At 44.9% G+C, this 19,097-nt stretch overlaps 1 protein-coding gene across 19 annotated transcripts in view; it reads right to left on the bottom strand.

Annotated features, from left to right (window-relative positions):
* hth (Meis homeobox homothorax) overlaps window positions 1–19,097 on the bottom strand; it is a 576,382-nt gene that overhangs the window by 344,992 nt on the left and 212,293 nt on the right. For 10 of the 19 annotated variants that reach the window (XM_071677162.1, XM_071677160.1, XM_071677169.1 and 7 more), the window contains one exon: window positions 9,735–9,800. The exons of 5 other annotated variants lie outside the window; for them this stretch is intronic. In XM_071677162.1, the coding sequence (XP_071533263.1) occupies window positions 9,735–9,800 (66 nt within the window). The remainder of the gene's footprint in view (window positions 1–9,734; window positions 9,801–19,097) is intronic. 4 more of the 19 variants (XM_071677168.1, XM_071677175.1, XM_071677165.1 and 1 more) reach the window with 2 other exon arrangements.

Genomic DNA, 19,097 nt, shown 5'->3' with positions numbered 1-19,097 from the left:
GAGGCAGGAGCTCCATAGATCGTCCACGGAAGCACTGAACTGGGCAAGTCTTAGGAAAGCACTACGTGTGAACTTAAGAGCTCACTGTAGAGAGGCACAGCCAGGGCAGTACCACTTAAGACCTTGCTATGAAAAAAAATCCCTGGGTCACTATCGAAGAGGCAATGTGACTTTACTGAGAGGAGGTACACAGCTCACTGTCAGATAAGCAGTGATGGGGTAGTGCCACATGTGACCTTCCTGTGAGAATTCAGAGTCACTATCAAAGTGTACTTGACGTGACTCTACTGCGGTGAAGACCTTAGGTCACTTGGAGAGGGTAGCGTTCCATATGACCTTACTGTGAGGAGGATCCTGGGTCACTGTCTGAGACAGACTTTCATTGGGTAATAGAGGAGCAGTTCCAAAGTAGTGCCACATGTGATATTATTGTTTGGACGGTAGATGGGTGTGTGTGTGTGTGTGTGTGGTGTGTGTGTGTGTGTGTCGGGGAGAGCCACGCCAGAGGAGTGCCACATGTGACCAGACGGGAGTAACCCGAACCAGCTGGTGGTGACCCCTCCACAGCTTCCTGTCCAACGCTCAGTCACGTCAGATGTCATTTTGCTACCCAGTCACAACCAGTCGTCTTAACGTTAAATCATCCCAAACACGTCGCTGTACTGCCCAGTAACTGTGATGTACACCTGATAATAGTGACTTAACTTAATCTCTTGCAGATAAAGTTACATAACACGAGTTAATGAGGCCAACCTGCCTCTACATCACAGCTAAAGAGGTTATATAGAACTGGTGTTAATTAGGCCAATCTACCTCTACATCACTCCTCCAGGGGTTATAAAACTAGAGGTAATGAGATGAACCTGCTTCTACAATTAACGCTACAAAAGTTACTGACCTAGTATAAAGGCAAAACGTGCCTTTACATCACCTTGATCACAGCTTTAAATGATACTGAAAGTTGATTTCATCCGCATATTCTAATACCTTCCAAAAAAAGTCAACCCGGAGCAGACAGCCAGCATACGAGTACTCAGAAGCAGTCTGTCGTACTACTCTGTTAGTGAGCAAAATACGAACGAGAATGTTTAAGAACAGTGTCATGCTTAGTGAAATCATTAGGGTAATATCATCAGGTAATCTGTCAATCACACATTGTCTAATTACAAAATATGACATACATATAATTAATATCTAAAGCTACTAAAGCTAGTCTCATCAGCAACACCTTTAATAATTTCAAACTTCAGAATTAGAAGATAAATTATGAGGAAAAGAAAATGATGAATCTCAATTCCGATTCCTTAACTGATACTATTCACACACGAGAGAGAGAGAGAGAGAGAGAGAGAGAGAGAGAGAGAGAGAGAGAGAGAGAGAGAGAGAGAGAGAGAGAATTACGTAATGGTCAGTGGATATCTGGCTGGGGAAGTATCATTCAGGACACAAACGAAACAGGAGTAAGTTAATCTCATTAGAGGTTCGGTTGCTATGTAGTAAGGCATCTCTCTGCTACAGGGAAGAGATTACAACGAGCGTCGGGATTAACACCAACAATTCTCCCTGAGCACTTTCTCATTTGTGGTTTAATTTAGCAAAATTGTTACCTCAGAGATCCTATACTTCTCGACCATAGGAGACCTTACATACTGGATATTAAACAGCATAAAACAAGACCAATAGGCCAGTGTTCCTCGAGTACTTTACAAAGATGACCAAGCCATATAGATCCAGCTTCTCATCGCTGTAGCAGCGTTATGATGAGAGACGGGAGACCATAGCACCTTGCAGACTGGAAGCTCCTTCACTCCACTACACGGAACACACTAAACTGCGTCTGTGTCAGCCAGTTATTCCACTACGAAGCACAAGACGGTGGTAGTCTTCCACTCTGCCGCTTTATCACTCCTCCACTACGTTCCACCAATCATTTAGTTCACTATTTACCACTAATGGCCTACCAATCATCACTTTACACCAGGATCTCAAACCCAGTCGCTTCACCACTCATCATCACTACCAGTCACCTCGCTACACACTGCCGTCAGCCAGTCACCTTAGTACTCACCACCACCACCCACCCAGCCAGTTAGTGGATCCCACGTGTAAGTCAGGCACACGAGCTAACATTACCAACTTCGCCATCCACCCTTCTACTCTTTCACTTCTTTCCTGCTTTATTTTTCTCTTTATTATCGCTTGTGCACGTGTCGGCATGACGCAAGAGGAAGGGGTTACACAAAGCCGTGTGAGGTGTGCACTGTGTACTACATTACATGATCAAACGTTCACCCCACCGCCGCCATGCCTGGAGGACCGGAATCATGGTCAGAATACACAATAGGGATCACCGTGCCATGAGACGGGACCCTGGTGTCCCATGCTAAACTACTGATGAGCGGAGAGAAAATGTCATAATCTACAGAGGCAGAATTTTGTGTGAACTGTGCAGGTCTGTGTCTGTCTGTCTCTCCGACACGACGTGACACCAGTGCCAGAGAGTCGGGTGGGGGGAGGAGGAGAGGGAGGGAGGGAGGGAGAGTAGTTAGCAGGGGCAGAGTATCGGGTGTCTAGCCAGAGTGGGTCACGACCTCGACCTCACCCACCAACCACTATTCCCAGGGGTGAACCTATTACCATCACTACCACTACAACTACTACCACCATCACCCCAGTACCACTACCACAGCAAAATTACCATCACACTGTTACAACCAGCATATCCAGTGGCAACATTAGTATTACGAACAACAGTACCACTATATACAACATCGTCCCCATCACTATCACTTACTGTCAACACCATCACCCTCATTATTATCACCACCACTATCACTTCACAAGAGACTATCACATTACTATCATCACCAGCGTCTTCACTCTCCTTACTATCATACTAAAACTATCACTACTACATAACCATTACACTATCACATAATATCACCACAACCACGTCACCACATCTTTACCATCGCTACCACAACACCACCACAAGACACTGCTGCCACAGGGAGGTGCCTCACTACATGACAAATTAATCTTTGATAAGATGAACTCCCTCCCGTTTCACTGGAGTACCGGATACCATTTCCCAGCCAGATAACCTCCGTTAATTGCATTAACATAGCTTTTCAGCTTGTAAATAGCATCATTTTCACAAGAATAAACTGTACTTTTTTCATCTAAAGCGGTTTTTTTTTTTTTGCTTCTGATTCAAAGAAGCTAATTCATAAAGGTGTAAAGGATGAGATCATCTCTGTACAATAAGGCTTATCTGTTTTATGTAATCACACATGTTCGAGTCACTGATCATGTTATTCAACCATTCTTCTGAGCATGATCATATTCTTACGTATTCTGTTCTGTACTGCTCAACAGAGTAATATTAATCATTTCTGTTCTCAATCATTAACATGTATTTACCTTTAGTTCCCAGCTCTTCTTTACTGATTCCTTGTGTGAAGAAAGTGGTAAAGTCAGAGTTAATCAACTTGTATGTTATAATTTTTCAGAGTGATATGTAGTGGCAATTTGGCCTTATCAGTTCTACAACCTCTGTCCCCTGCAAGTGACAAAGTTAGATAAATGGAACTGGCTAGGATTATCTTTCCCCGAAGAGAGAGAGAGAGAGAGAGAGAGAGAGAGAGAGAGAGAGAGAGAGAGAGAGAGAGAGAGAGAGAGAGAGAGAGAACGGACGTGCAGGTGAACAGGCAAGAGACTTCATTGTCAAAGCCTTCCCTCTACCCTGCGTTGCCTAATACACAATGCATCTATGATCGTGTGGAAGCACAACCTAAGCACTCCACGAGCGAGCGGCTCCACCATGTCTCCGTTGTACGTATCACAAACACGGTGTGACTAGTGCTAGTACGAGTGATGGCGCACCTCCAACAAACGCCATCAACCAAGCCACGGTAGGATCCCTCCTGCTGGATCGCTGAATCCTCACTAGTGATCTGATCCCTTGGCGGCGGCGGCGTCAGTGTGACCAAGACGGCGACGCCCCTCCTCCCGTCATCTGACCTCACTCCCCCTCTTACCCCATCCCACCCAAGAGCCCCGCAGCGCCTCTGCCCCTCTACCACACTATGCTTCTTAATACAAATGCGCGCGAGATATTCTCGTCTCAGACAAAATATTGAGTTAGAACATACGCCGAACAATTACATTTGGCTGTTTTACTGCCCACTCAACTAGCCCTTTCAAAACGACCACTACTCCAACAGAATCCATTCCCTTTCTACTCCTCTGTGACAACTCCTACCCTTCTAAAGTGGGTGCAACACTTCCTGCCCTTCCATCACAGTCTTTACCTAACAACTTCTACCCATTTATCGAAGAATCTGCAGCCTCAGCCTCTCCATGGCAATTCCTCTCCCTCAGTCTCCAGCTCCGTCCTCTCTAACCATATACCCGACCCCTCCATCACCAGTCCCATTTCTCATTCTTTCATCTTCTAACCTCTACTCTTACCTGAGCGTATATTCGAAGTATACAGAGCCATCAGTTTTACCACGCAGCGCTCCGAATCCCTCCCAAAACCTTCCATTTACAGCTGTTCATATTACGCTTAGGAGCTAAACGGCGCCACACACACACACACACACACACACACACACACACACACACAAAACCTGTACACTTCATCCATAAACTTACAAGTTACCACACACACACACACCTTCAGTGGGGACCCAAACTGTCGCACACACAGGATGAGCTGCGAGCTGTTAATGAACGTCGTTCTGTCATCTCTAACCCAACCCTGTGCACTGTAGAGGAGTGTCAGGTACACAAGCAAGAGCATAGCATCCTACTCGACTCATTATACTTACGTGTTTAAATCATAACTTAAGATGAAATTTCATCATAAAAAATACTGACAGCTTGAAATACTCATGTTATTGATGTGGCTGCAACACAAACGTTTAATCGGTGTAGCTGCGGCTGCAAAACAAACGTTTGATTGGAGAAGCAGCAGCAACACCCAAACGTTTACTAGGTGTTGCTGCGGCTCAAAACACAAACTTTTACAGTGTTCGCTGCGGCTCAACACACAACGTTTACTAAGTGTTCGCTGCGGCTCAACACACAACGTTTACTAGCTGTTCGCTGCGGCTCAACATACAAACGTTTACTAGGTGTTGCTGCAGCTCAAAAGATAAACGTTCGCCAGGTGCTGCTGCAACACAAAACAGCTGAAGACAAGCTAGCAACCAGAGGCATCCACAAATATCCATCAAAGACGCGAGCCAGGAAGCGTCTGCAGAGTGTCTATCCCCAATACAAAACAAAGGCAGAACACTTGAGACACAGGGCAATCTAACCTCTCGACAAAGGCCAACATAAAGTAGGGAAACGGTTCATTCTGCGACGCTCAATGGCTGCCAGTCCTTCTTGCGCCAGCTGACAGTATATGAGTGGGGTGGGCACCCACCTCCTGCAGTACCAACCCACCCACACACCCACCATTCCCACCTAACAACCCGCTCCAATGGTATTAACTTCACAAAAAAAAAAGAAAAAAATTTCCGCTACATTCATTAAAATTTCGTGTTACTGTTTCTTTTACAGTTATAGAAATTAGTGCGAATTGAAGATGATGAAGTGTGTGTGTGTGTGTGTGTGTGTCCCTCAGAAGCGATCTGGGAACCAAACAGGAAGAGAAACAGTGGCACTAAACCTAGAGGTGTTCACTAAACACGACTCCAAAACCTAAAAACACATTAAACAAAGAGCTTTTCGTGTAAATGCGCACCCATTCCTCCCCCCTTCCCCGCAGTAAACTAGGGCGACAAACACAAGATACGTCAAAATAAACAGAATATTAAATGAAGAATGCGCTTTTTACGCCTGCGACCAACCCTTCTAGCCCTACAGCTCTCTTGCGTATTAAAATGTTAAAAGCTCCGGCCGTACAACAAAAGATTTGTCCAAATAAACAAATATTAAGCGAAGACTGCTCGGCTGTATGGCCGCCCTCTGTTATTTTTCCCCTTTCCTCTCCTCCTCCTCGTCTATCCTTCTCTTCTTCAATCTCCCTCATTCCAATCACCGTCGAAGTCGTAGTCGTCCTCCTTCCCATCTCCCTCACACTCTTCGCCATCACTCCTCCTCACTCCCTCACCCCTGAATCCCGTCGACGTCCTCGTCCTCCTCCTCCCCTTCATCACCCCCCACCCTCAGCGCCGTCCCAGTCCTCATCATTCCTCCCCCTCAACCTCATCCCCGCCCTTGTCATCACTCCCCTCACCCTCAACCCTGTCCCCGTGGTGGTGGTGGTGGTGGTGCTACTGCTACTGCTGTTGGTGGTGCGGGCGCTAGCCACTGAGGCAAGGTTTAGGCCGGTGATCCCTTGGAATGGCTGTAACAGACGTTTAGTGGAGGCTCGCACTAACAGCCAGACGACTTCATAGCGGCCACCGAGACGCGAGGCGGAGCACTTTTTTCCCCCTCACAAGGGAGGGATGGAGTAGTACAAGCCATGCTGTACAACGTGCAGCCATGATGTGTACACTGTACATATTGGCTGTACTTTCACTGGGTGTGTTGTTCTGTATGATGTATAGTGTAAGGCTGCGTTGGAAACTGTACATGAGCGCCCACAACTCACCCACACAGACGGGCATACCTAACCACCCATCCCGCCAAAACTGATACCTAACCCACTTGTCCAGCTCATCAGAAATGCCACAACCCCCCGCCAAGTCCACTTTAATACATCTAAGCAATCATTCCACAAGTACTGTTACATCAACCCATGCAGCCCACTAGGAGTACTAAACCCATTCACATAACCAACAAGGATTCTAATGCCACTACCCAGCTAACCCACTAAAACAAGTACAACTCGTTACACCCACCCACCACCCCACCAGAACTGCTATGTCTGACAGTGTAAGCTTCGTCTGTGCCACTCGGTGAAGGACGTCATGGAAGGCAAGCACTGCGGATCCAAAGCGTCGCCGCAAAAGCATGCAGGATAGCCCCCTCCTTACCGGCGCTGTGGGACATCTGGGCTTCACAAATGAAGCATCCTTGATCCAATTTTTCGCATTTTAAATACAATTTTCCACTTTCCGAAGGATTTCTCATATCCAATTCCTTAGGCGCGAATAATCACTGGTAGAAGTATTTAAGAGGGTTTCGCATGTCCTCACAGTAACGAATCATGAGGATGTAGGTGTCCCTTACCCTACCAGAAGCAGAACATGAGGCTGTGGCTTTCTCCTGCCCTCACAGGAGCCTAACATGTGTGTCGGGTCTTCCTCGCCCTCCCAGCTGCGTATCATAATGGTGTAGGTCTCCCCGATACTTTGAATTACCTGTACGTACACACATGATGGCCCTCGACTCCTCTTTTGACACCCTTCAATCAGCCCGACTCTCACAAAGTACACAAACAGTACAGTTAGCGTGGCGGTGCCCTGTCGGTACTTTTAGTCCTGGACAAAGAAGGCGGCGGCCAGAGGAAACATTACAGAGCTACCTTCTTCTCTCCCTCCCTCCCTCCCTACATACATACCTACTTGCCTACCCGGGTGTGTTTGGTCAGGGGGCAACCAGGTCCAGAGGTACTGTTCCCTATCTCAACAGGGTCTCAGAGATTTCCATCACTAATTTCCAACACATCTTTTTCAGCATTAAAGTTGGGAGGGAAGGTTAACAGTGCAATAGGATGGAAGACTCGCAGGGCGATGGAAAGGGAGACTTTTCAGTGGGATGGTAAAGTAGATACTGATGGTTTATTGTTTGGTAGGATAGATGTCATGTCGTATGTGGGAAGCCTCGAGAAACAGTGAGAAAGGTAACTAACGACAGAGAGTTGATGCTGTGGCAGGTGAGGAGGCTTGCAGATTCGCGGAAGGGGAAGGTCAGAGTATAGTAGAAGGGAAGAACCTCGTTACAGCAGAAGAGACCCAGCATGTAACGGGGGGGAAAGGAGGCTTACAATGTAATGGGAGGGAGGGTCTCAGTGTGATAGGGAAGGCTGTCTGTTTTGTAAGAGTGGAAGATCAGGGTGTAGTGGAAGGGAAAAAGCAGTCTCTCAGAGTGGTAGAGAAAATGTTTCCTCCTGTGAGGGTTAGAAGTCACTGGAATAGGCATTACATTTGTATGATGTTTGATAGAATAAAGCCTGTCTGTCTGTCTGTCTGGCTAGCGGACTGATTGTTAGTCTGGCTGGTTAACGTAAGTGCGGTGAGACTGAAGGTTTTCGGGTATGGTGGGAAGGAAGTGTGGTGGAAGGGATTGTTCATAAGGCTACGGAAGAAGGGGTTCACAATATGGTGGGAGGGGAAGGTCATAGTGTGGTGGGATGGGGAGGTCCACAGTATGGTGGGCTGGGTGGGTCATAGCGTGGTAGAAGGGATGGGGAGGCCCACAGTATGGTGGGCTGAGTGGGTCATAGCCTGGTGGAAGGGATGGGGAGGCCCACAGTATGGTGGGCTGGGTGGGTCATAGTGAAGTGAAAGGGATGGTTTACAGACCAGTAAGAGGAAAGACTCAACAGTGGGAGAGAGAGAGAGAGAGAGAGGCTCACAGTCTGGTGGAAGGGGAAGCCTTCGGTACAGTGGAAGGGAATGCCCATAAAATGGCGGGAGAGGAAGCTCATAGTATGCTGGAAGAGCCGGCCCTTACTGCTGTGGAAGGGGAGGCTCACAGCATGAAGGAGAGGAGAGGCTGTAGGGAGGAACCGTTGCCAGTGAGTGAGGTAGAGGAAGGGCCCCCGGGGGGGGTCGAGGGTGTCCGACATGGAGCTGCCCACGGATTACCAGGCTCCCTGGGGATGGACATGGCCAGGGGGAGGGGGGGTGGCTCCCCGGGAGAGGGGGCACAGTGAATGGGTTTAAGGATAAGAGTGTGGCTGTGCGGGCAAGAACTGGTCTCAAGGATAGGAGGGAGCGACACGGACGCGAGCAGAGGCTGGCATAAGACCAACCCAAACCTCCTACGGGGTAAAGACACAGATACAAATATAAACAAAGAACTATCTACGGTTCTTCAGCTCCTCACCGGACTTAAATATAATTCAAGAAAATCATAAAAGATATAAATAATTCATGTTTGGCATGTTATAACTGCCATGTACCGGTAAACAGGAATAATCCATGTAATAAAAAAGGATATGAGAGTATGACTTTACGACAGATGGCGAGTAACGGGAAATTTAATTGTATTTTCCTTACGTAACACAAAATGTATCATTCTAGCACAGAATCTGTTAACGACTGAGAAATTCCCATAATGTTCAAACCACAACAAAAATTTCGGTAATAACCCAAACACTGTACAAGTGACACACAACATGAGAACAGTGCACATATATCTTGAACAAAGCAAAAGGGATTTGCATTCATTAAATGTCTATGATGTGCAAACGAAGAAGAAAAAGCCGAAAAATTATAGAACTAAAACTGTAAAAGGCTAAGTTACAGAAAGGAAAATGTAAACGAAAATAAATAAGATGTGTAACCAGTGCAGGAGAGAAAATATAGATATGATGTTAGTAATCTCTAATAGAGCATAGGTAAAGGCAAGTCATGAACAGGGCAACAGAGAAGATAAGGTCAACTTCTACTTTCATATACAGTAACTACGTAAAGAAAACGGTTGGCTGTAGTACAGGGGGTGCTATACTCAGACGGTCACAGGCGGAGTATAGCGAGAGCAGTGATGATACTCTATAGAGGCTACGGAGGGGAGGCAACGGTTAAGATGAACTTGACACCTACCTAAAGCGTCCGCTTGCCCTCGCGCTAGTGTCGGAAGATCTGACCCACCTGCAGGAGGGAGAAACACTAAGTATCCGATTAACTAGTCCAAGACAAAGACACTAAACTAAAGACTATAATCAGTACTAAATATAAACTAGCCTCGAAAACTAGATCTTATAACGGTAACCTCATTCCTCTAAGCTATGGCCTTTATCTATGCTTCCATTATAAGCATTTCCTGATAGTTACCTGTATATCCTATAGTCAGTTCTTGGTATAACCCAGCCTCCACAAGTAAATCTATACGGTTAAAATGAAAATCTATCTAGTGTAACTGCGAGGTTGCGTTAGCTATAGACAACTCGTAGGAACTTCTTGTCTATCAACGAATATACATACACACAGCCACGTATATGTGAGGTATCTTTCATCACTGCCACGTCTGTTGTGCAACATTACCTTCATTACACTTTACTTCGACAGTGAAAATCATACTAGGAAGCTAAACTATCCTTACTAATAACTATACTGATGGCCATACTGGGCACTGAATTAATTTGCAATTCATTTAATACCATCATATGTATATGTGTTATTCCCATGGCTCAGAGCGATAGCCACGATGATGGACACAGCAAAAAAAAATTATTTCTGACTAGCTACAGTCGGCGTCTTAAGCCGCCTCGTTTACTGGACTAGCACATCCCGTGCAGACCCATGAAGTAAGCCCAATAATGTAGCCAGAAGGAGTCCTTGCACTCATTGGGCCCCGTAACAAGGCTCCTTTCCCTCGGGCTCTGAGCCGCCAACAATTGCCACAATCTGCCACAATCGGCTCAGTGGCTGGGACAAACAAACACTCGGCGGGGGGGGACGGACACAAACACACGCCAACAAAGCCAATCCGACTGCGGGGGTTAAATCGGTTCGGGGGAGGAGGGTGGCTTTTAACCCCTTCACAAAAACGATCACCTCTACCCCTCACAACCCCCTCCTCCTCCTCCCTCTCCCTCTTCGCGTCTCTCGCCATCCCCCACTACCACGTCATCTCGTAGTGAGGAGGGTAGATGAGGAAGTGGTGGGGTGAGAAATGGAATGAAAATGAGTGTACGAGTGAGGCTGAAGGGGGAGGGGGGAAGAGTGAAGCTGATATGAGGAGATGAGGTTGAGAGAGAGAGAGAGAGAGAGAGAGAGAGAGAGAGAGAGAGAGAGAGAGAGAGAGAGAGAGAGAGAGAGAGAGAAGACTGAGGTTAACGGGGATATGGTGCCGGGAGTGGAAAGTGAGACTTGGGCGAGCCTCATGGAACAATAGTGAAGATCAGGAAAGGGTGTTTGAGTTCGACAAGAAGGGCGTGGATGAGTGAAGCCTCTGTTCAGTGTGGGAGACTATGTTAAGAAGGAGTGAGGTTAATGAGAAGGAGTTAAATAAAGGGAAAGAGAAAAAAAAAGGATACTTCGAGTCGTCCTCCGGGTCGTCTTGGTAGTATACTTAATTCACGACCCAAGGACGCGGGGTGAGGCCGTTTAAAGCAAGGTCGTCCATAGGATTTTCGATAGGTCATAAATTTCTGGGCTGGTAAGTGTACGGTGAAGTCTGTTTATAGATTGACTGAGCGATAAGTGGAGCTACACATGGCGACAAAAAGAACCCACAACGAAAAAAAAGGGGGGTAAAAGAGGAAGGGGGAAAAAAAGAGAAGAAAAAATTTGGGGAAAAAGGAAACGGAAAAGACAAGAAAATGCATTGAAAAGAGCGAGATGAAAAAGATGAAATAGATGCAGGAAAATACAGAAACATTAATGAAGGATGAAACATTAAAAAATAGATGACAGAAGCGAGGGAGAGGAATGACGACGTGAAAGGAAGAGAGAGACAGCTGGCACTCTCCCTTGGCCGTCGCCTGTGGCAGCGGCGGCGGTGGTGGTGGTGGTGTGAGGTTGTCTTCAGCGTCGCCACACAATACCTCACTATCAGCCCTCTCCGGTCTTGGCGTCTCTAACTCATCGTTCTTTCTAAACAGTTTCAATCAAATTTTCACTTCTCTCTCCAATATTCTGCATCCCTTCGTATCCTGCCCCTCACACCAACTTCGTCTTCATAATATTGTCTACATGTTATGCTTATATGTGACTGTCTTTCTAATATTGGCTCCTCTCTTTCAAGGTATCACTACAAATACGGGTAAAAATATACAGTAGATGACAATCATGCAAAAGTTATTCATTCATCAATTTTCTTCATTCATTTACGAAAGTTACTTTACTGCAGATGTATGAAAAAGTGTTGATCCCTACTCCAGGAGCCTAAGATGTTTTTGTCTTTTCGCGTTAACCCGAGAACCTTTACAGTATATTCCAGTGTCGTCAAAGCTCATCTCAGTTTACATAACGTAAATCCAAATCTCCAAATGTTTTTCTGTTTCATAATCACATCCACTATAATCGTCATTACAATTATCGTATATATTTCACCATAAACGAGTCTTAAATAATTTTCTAAACCATCTTACCATCTACGAAAAGAACACTCGCGATTCATTACCTTTAAATGAATATCAACCTCATTTCATACAACTATGAAACATTGTCTAAAAACAAAACGTTATATAATACGCACATCAGAAGGGCCAGCACCTGAGCTGAACCTGGCGAATCTTCAACAAAGACAAGGTAAAATGATAAAACATTTCATGTCTATGATCTCAACTTTTCTTTACCTCTAAAAGATTTCAGGACATCTGTGATGACTCGTATATATTCTGGAGCCAATGAAGCGTGAGGGGTCACTGCCCTAAATAAAAGAGAGAGAGAGGATGGGCAGAGAAACAACGCTCCTTATGTCTCATCTCCCTGCGGGAGAGGGAAGAGAAAATTGGAGGTAATTTAAAAGTGCATTAAAACTAGTGAAGCTCAAGGAGGTTAGAGAAAGCGTATATACACAGCTTGAACGGTTAAGAACAGAGAAAGCGTATAGACACAGCTTGAACGGTTTAGCGCACACTTAAAATGTATAATATACGCAATGTGACGGCAGCTTGGTCTCAGATGGGGAGTAGAAGACCTACACAACCATGGTTGTGTATACGAATGGTAAGGTAAAGGTCCCAGACTCAGCTGTGGGGATAGAAGACTTAGTAAACCCAAACGCAAGGGAAAGTAAGGTCCTAGACCGAACTGAGGGTTGTTCAGGAAGACCCTAAACCATCGTAAGGTATCCGTAAAGTTTGGTAAGGTCCTAGATCGATCAGCGGTGGCCAAAAGCAATATCAGGTATGTACGGTGTCACAAACACACCTTAGGTTTTGATATACTGTACCTAAGAATGAAATCAAACTGAAGTTTCTTTATCAAAGCAACTCAATGCGATTTTAGAAGACAAGTCTGAGATACAATGAAATATCTATATCAATCTGTCTGTCAATTTATCCATTTACTTATTTCATTCATTCATCTATCTACCCATCAATCAATCTATCTACTATCTATATCCACCTATCTATCTATTGGCATGCATTCATAATAAGGTTTATTCTTGACCATGTGTTTTCATCTCTCCACTCAGTGAGGCATTCATTTCGGGAAATGAATGTCTACACCTTGACATCAAGTATATCTATCGCTACGACTAACGTCCAGTCTTCGTTAAATCTTTCTTAGATATTCCTCTTTGATGCCAATTCACACCGCCAGTTCTCTCCTCCCTCCCATCTCTACTCAGTGCTTCCACCAAACGTCGTCCCCTGCCACCTCCAATCAGCGTAACTAATCGGAGAATAAAATCGTATTATAAGTTCTTTTGCTCGACAGCCTTGCCCTTACCCGAGCGCACCCACATTCCATCTCTGTTCTTCTTTCGTTCCGTTTTTCTTTCCCATTTCCAACAGTTCGTTTTCTTTCCCTTAAATCTCTCTCTCTCAAAAAAAATCCAACTCAGCAAGTTTTCCCCACATATCTTTACCTTATGACTTGCCTTTATCTTCCCTCCTCCCTCAATGGGCCCCTTCCCTTCGGAAGTCTCTCTACATATCCTCTATCACTTCTGTTGACATACAACAATCCCTTCATCCTTCCCCACACCACATCATCTCTCCCTCACTCCTCACCAAGGTTACCACCACCTTACTGCTCACCAAGGTTACCACCACCTTACTGCTCACCAAGGTTACCACCACCTTACTGCTCACCAAGGTTACCACCACCTTACTGCTCACCAAGGTTACCACCACCTTACTGCTCACCAAGGTTACCACCTCCTTACTGCTCACCAAGGTTACCACCACCTTACTGCTCACCAAGGTTACCACCACCTTACTGCTCACCAAGGTTACCACCACCTTACTGCTCACCAAGGTTACCACCACCTTACTGCTCACCAAGGTTACCACCTCCTTACTGCTCACCAAGGTTACCACCTCCTTACTGCTCACCAAGGTTACCACCACCTTACTTGGTGCTTGTCTACTTGGCACAATCTTTCCTCCTCGTCAGAATATTACCATAACATTAGCTTTATCGTTATTAGCTATGAGACGTGTTTTTGAACATGAGACAATCGTTCATTTTATAACCATCATCAACAGTAAAACTGATTCCCACTGTTTTATACTGATAATATTCTACTGTATGACCTCTACCGGGAATTCTTTGTTCAATGATCCATTCTCTACATAAAGCATAACTTGTGCTGGCTTCAGGGGGCTGTCTCTACCCACGCAACTAAGTTCGCAATCGAGACTTCTTGGTAAGGATAGTGTTTACCCGAGTGATGAAAGCGACAGATCTCATTTTCATATATATTATACTGCGTATATAAGCTGGTCTGATATACCTTTCAGGAGCCTGTCCAGCTTCTTTTATTGTAAGTCCAGGAGTGTTCCCATTATGCTTGTCAACAGTAGTCTAGACAGACGTGAACCCCTAATATTGACGCTACCTTCCTTCCTACTTCAACGGACATCTCTCTACTCTCTACTAGATTAAACGCCACATTCTTGCCACCTAGTCATCCTTGCAATAACCATCCTTATGTTAGAGAACGGGGACTATGCCTTTCAGTATTTTCCTTGTCCATTATGATGATTCCTTCGTGTGCGCACTCCATTATTTAGAACTCTTGGTCTGTCCCGAATCGATATGGTCAGTAAAGCACCTCTGGATACTTTATAGCTCAGCAGATTCTCCTGCTTTATACTGATGGTGTTCACAAACATCATTGTAGTAGCCCGGGAGAAACAAATGCTTCGAACAGCATCATTAACGGTTTCACTTCTCATTCTGAAAGTTCTCAGTATCCAACCTATCATCTACTTTGTAGATTCAACAAAGAAATAACCTTCTCATCATTCTCGTTATTCATTTCTCATCTTTACCTACATTATATGCCATACTGTCTCCAGTCGTACTCTGTCTTTCCTCCGCTCCCTCCTGCTGCCCTTGTTTATTGTCTTCTTGTTTTGACCTCCCGGTGAACGCGTTTCCCTCCTAACGTTAAAGACAAATTTGTTCCCTGATTTTCGTCCAGTCTCATTTTTGTCATGATGTTCCTTCCCTTCCTAATCTCTTTTATTTTTCGGATCCTCGATACTTGTTGTTACATAATTACTTCATTTCATTAGCTACCAATACCTTGCATTCCATCATCTTTCCTCTTTTGTTTTCAATCCTTTTCACATTCCTTCGGTTGAATCATTTGACTGTTCCTCTTAATACGTTTAGCTTTTCCAAAACTACTTTTCCTCTCAGCGGCAGCTTAAACCTCTCTTCTCCTCCTTCTACTCTCCCTCTCTGCCCTCCCTCAGACTACCCCTTCCCTCACAAAGCCAGCAGTCACAAAGCCGGCCGAGGTAGACGGGGCCGGGACAATACAACGCCTAGAAGTTCAAAACAGAAATCTTTATAAACCTCTTCCCGGGGCCGCGGCTGTAACCCGCTGTGGCCAGGATTGGGAGCGACGACGGGAGCCCACTAGCTGTTCCTGGGAGCCCCACTGGCAGCCGGAGCCCACTGCAGGGAGCCCATGGAACCCAGGGGATATCTGACGAGCCCACATGTCTTCAGAGTTCCTCCAGTATCTCAGACGATGTAGCTCTGAGGAGGAGTTTCAACATATGTAACCGGAGTGATGAGGAAACCTTTCGATTTATTTCCTCATAACTGCTATCACACATTTCCTCATTTATGATCTGAAATCATGTCTCGTGTCGGAAACACCGTTGGACTTCCTATATAAGTTTTTCTTGTATAAAACTTTTGTTTTTCCACTACATGTCGATACAATATGCTTACTGTATCCCACAATGAACGCTGCAAAATCCCATATCTGTCGAGGACGAAGATATAATACTGTAATATCGTCAACACAGTAAACCTCTTTGAATGCGAAGACCTATATTTCTTCAGATCATACTGAAATTCTTGAGTTCTGTTCGCTAACAACGTCGTTGCTAAAAATGTCACAGACCTGTAGACTTTATCGACAGAAGGAGCAGAAATCACATTAAATGTAGACATCAGAACCCTAAACCTTATCTACACTACACACAAATATAAACATCCCACAGACCCAAAGATGTAAATGTCACAGACTTCAAGATTTCTTTACCTAAAGTGTAGATGTTGCACACCTAAAGATGTCCAAGTCACTGACCTAAAGTATACGTAGGTGTCAAATGCGTATAAAGGTGCAGAGGTCACCAATACAAAGGTGCAGATGTCACCAACATAAAGGTGTATATGTCACAAATACAAGAGCTCAGCACTGGTCCATCGGCGAAACCAGGACAGGGAGAGGCGATTGGCCCCATTACCAAGGAGAACACATCCCCGGCATCACTTTGCTCACATATAAATCATTTCATGAACACAATGGCAGACGTAGAAAAACTGTGGGCGGTAGCGGGTCCGTGGGGGGACCACCATGGCCCCTGGAATGCGCGAACCCGGCTGACCAGAGACCAAAAACCAGATTATGATGGCAGTGACGACGAAAAAATTTCATAACCAATAAACCTGACGTTAATCCAGCCATTTGGGTTTAAATCCCATTAGAAGCGGTTCTGATCCCTTAACCCCCCACCCCCCCTCGTCCTCCTCTCCCTTTTCTCTAACCCCCCCCCTCTGTTACTACCCCCTCCCCCCTCCCACTGTCGCTCGCTAAAGGACACTCCAAAATCTGTCCTGGTTGTGTAGCCAGAGTTGTCACTAGCTGTCACAGTCCATCGTTTAAGGACAAATTCTTCGTTGCGCTCACTCAAACGCGAAGAGCTTCATTACCTTAGTTCGGTCTGCAAGTAGCGGTGCACAGCCTTGGTTTTCCAGATGGCACATTCGTTACCCACACAATATACATTGAGGATACGCAAGTGTTCAGACCTCACCTCCAACTCGCACGCTCCGATCCAGAACGTAAGATTAGGGACCATTTCGGTGGTTGGCATCTGCCAGTCTTTAAAGATAGTTTCCACGGTCTCAGTGTCGGAGACCCTCACATTCCGGCATTGTGGTACATCTACAGTAAATACTGAACAACAACACTCACTGGGTTACGTCTGGAAGGGGAGGTACCCTTGATAGATCACCATTAGCCAGAATATTTCTTAGTAAGTCAGAAAAAAAAAAATAAATATTCCTTTCACTTTATAATTAAACACCAAAGGATAAAGGACTTTGTGTACGAAAAAAAAGTAATATTTTCTGATGACATATTTTAAATAGCTATAGAAGAGAATATTAGCTTTGGAACTGGTGTACTAAAGGTTTTATTCCACTGTCTCAGACTGAAAACAGGGACCTTAAACCCCTTCAGATGAAAAAGAAAATATTGTACCTTTGTCTAAACCTGTTCCTAGACACATCAAATAATAACTTTGATAATATCACTTGCAGCCTTTTCCAGCAGAGACTTTTGAGCAGTATTATCTGTTTTATTCGATAAAAACACAGAATTATTTTTCAAACTTGCTAGACATAAACCGTGGCAACTATACGACAACGATATCATTTTTCTTGTTACGCTCAGGAATTATTCGGTAAAAAAATGAATAAAAATACTAGATAAAATAGCGACAGTATCTCCACTCATCCCTGAGTTTTCCCAGACGGGACTTCCAAAATTCAAAAGCCGTACGACTAAGAGTTCTCATCGGATACCTCCCTTTTGTACCTCATTACCACACACTGAAAGCTGCCCAGACTCTCTTTTTTCAAGCAGATCCTTCAAGAAAATATCCTCTACAAAGGAGGCTCCACACAAGGTTACGAGGAGACCCAGAGACATTCACAAAGTTGGTCGCTGCAGCAGTAGTTTGATATGACGAAATCTTACATTTAAGCAAGACAGTCATGAATGTTACAGAGCCCTTCAGCTTCCAAGGTATATTCGTAAACCTTTCATACATCATATCACTATCTACCTTAGTTCTAGAGTTACGCAAACACGATATATCAATACACAAAATCAATAATGAATTAAGTTTGGGAGTTATAACTTGAAACTTTACCTTTTCATCTATACATTTAACACTTATTTGTGATGGTAATATGAATGCAAATCTTTTATATATATATATATATATATATATATATATATATATATATATATATATATATATATACATACATCACAGTCTTCAGTAACTAACGGTAGCAACGTCCAAAGATAAAACTCTTTTGGCAGCGTCTACTGGCATTTTCCTTGAGAACTCGACCTGGCCATTCAAGGGGACGAGGAACTCAACTCAAAACATTTTAGTGGATCAGCAGACGTTTTGGAAGCTCGACTCGGCCTTTGGTACAGCACAAAAAAATGAACAAATACGCAACAAAAGAGGAGGAGGATGGGTGGCTGGAAGGGAAGGGGAGGGGAGGTAGGGAGAGGGAGGGACAGAGGGAGAGGGAGGAGGTGGAAAAGGAGGGGGGATATGGATGTGTGGGAAGCCTTCAAAGGGACGGTCGTACCACCTCGCTGCACCAAGCCTCCTACCGAGCGTCATGCACACACCACCAATGCTGAAATATATCATGCGTAAAGACGTTCATGACGCATGCAAGAACATTTGGAGAGGAAATAAACCAAAGACTCCCTGAATACTTTGAGGACTTTTGCATGGCATTGACGGGGTGCTCCCAAGTGCGGACATTCACAAGACGACTACGACGAAGAAGAACCAGCGAAGAGAGGGAGAGAGAGAGATCGATTGTAAAGTACAGTCATCTTATAGACAAAGAAAGAAGCTGATCGAGTAGATACATGTTCATCCTATTGCAGGTGATTACACAATCACATTTTCCATCTACTGATCAAGGAAGGCCCAGTACGAGAGCAAGGAGGAGTCCCCTTCATCAGCCAGAGCCTAACAGCAGCAACAGAACCGTTTCTTTAAG

The sequence above is a fragment of the Panulirus ornatus genome, chromosome 24, assembly GCF_036320965.1.
Source record: "Panulirus ornatus isolate Po-2019 chromosome 24, ASM3632096v1, whole genome shotgun sequence".
Lineage (NCBI taxonomy): Eukaryota > Metazoa > Arthropoda > Malacostraca > Decapoda > Palinuridae > Panulirus > Panulirus ornatus.
Note: the sequence above shows the minus strand (reverse complement) of the source record. Positions and strands in the feature narration are given on the sequence as shown.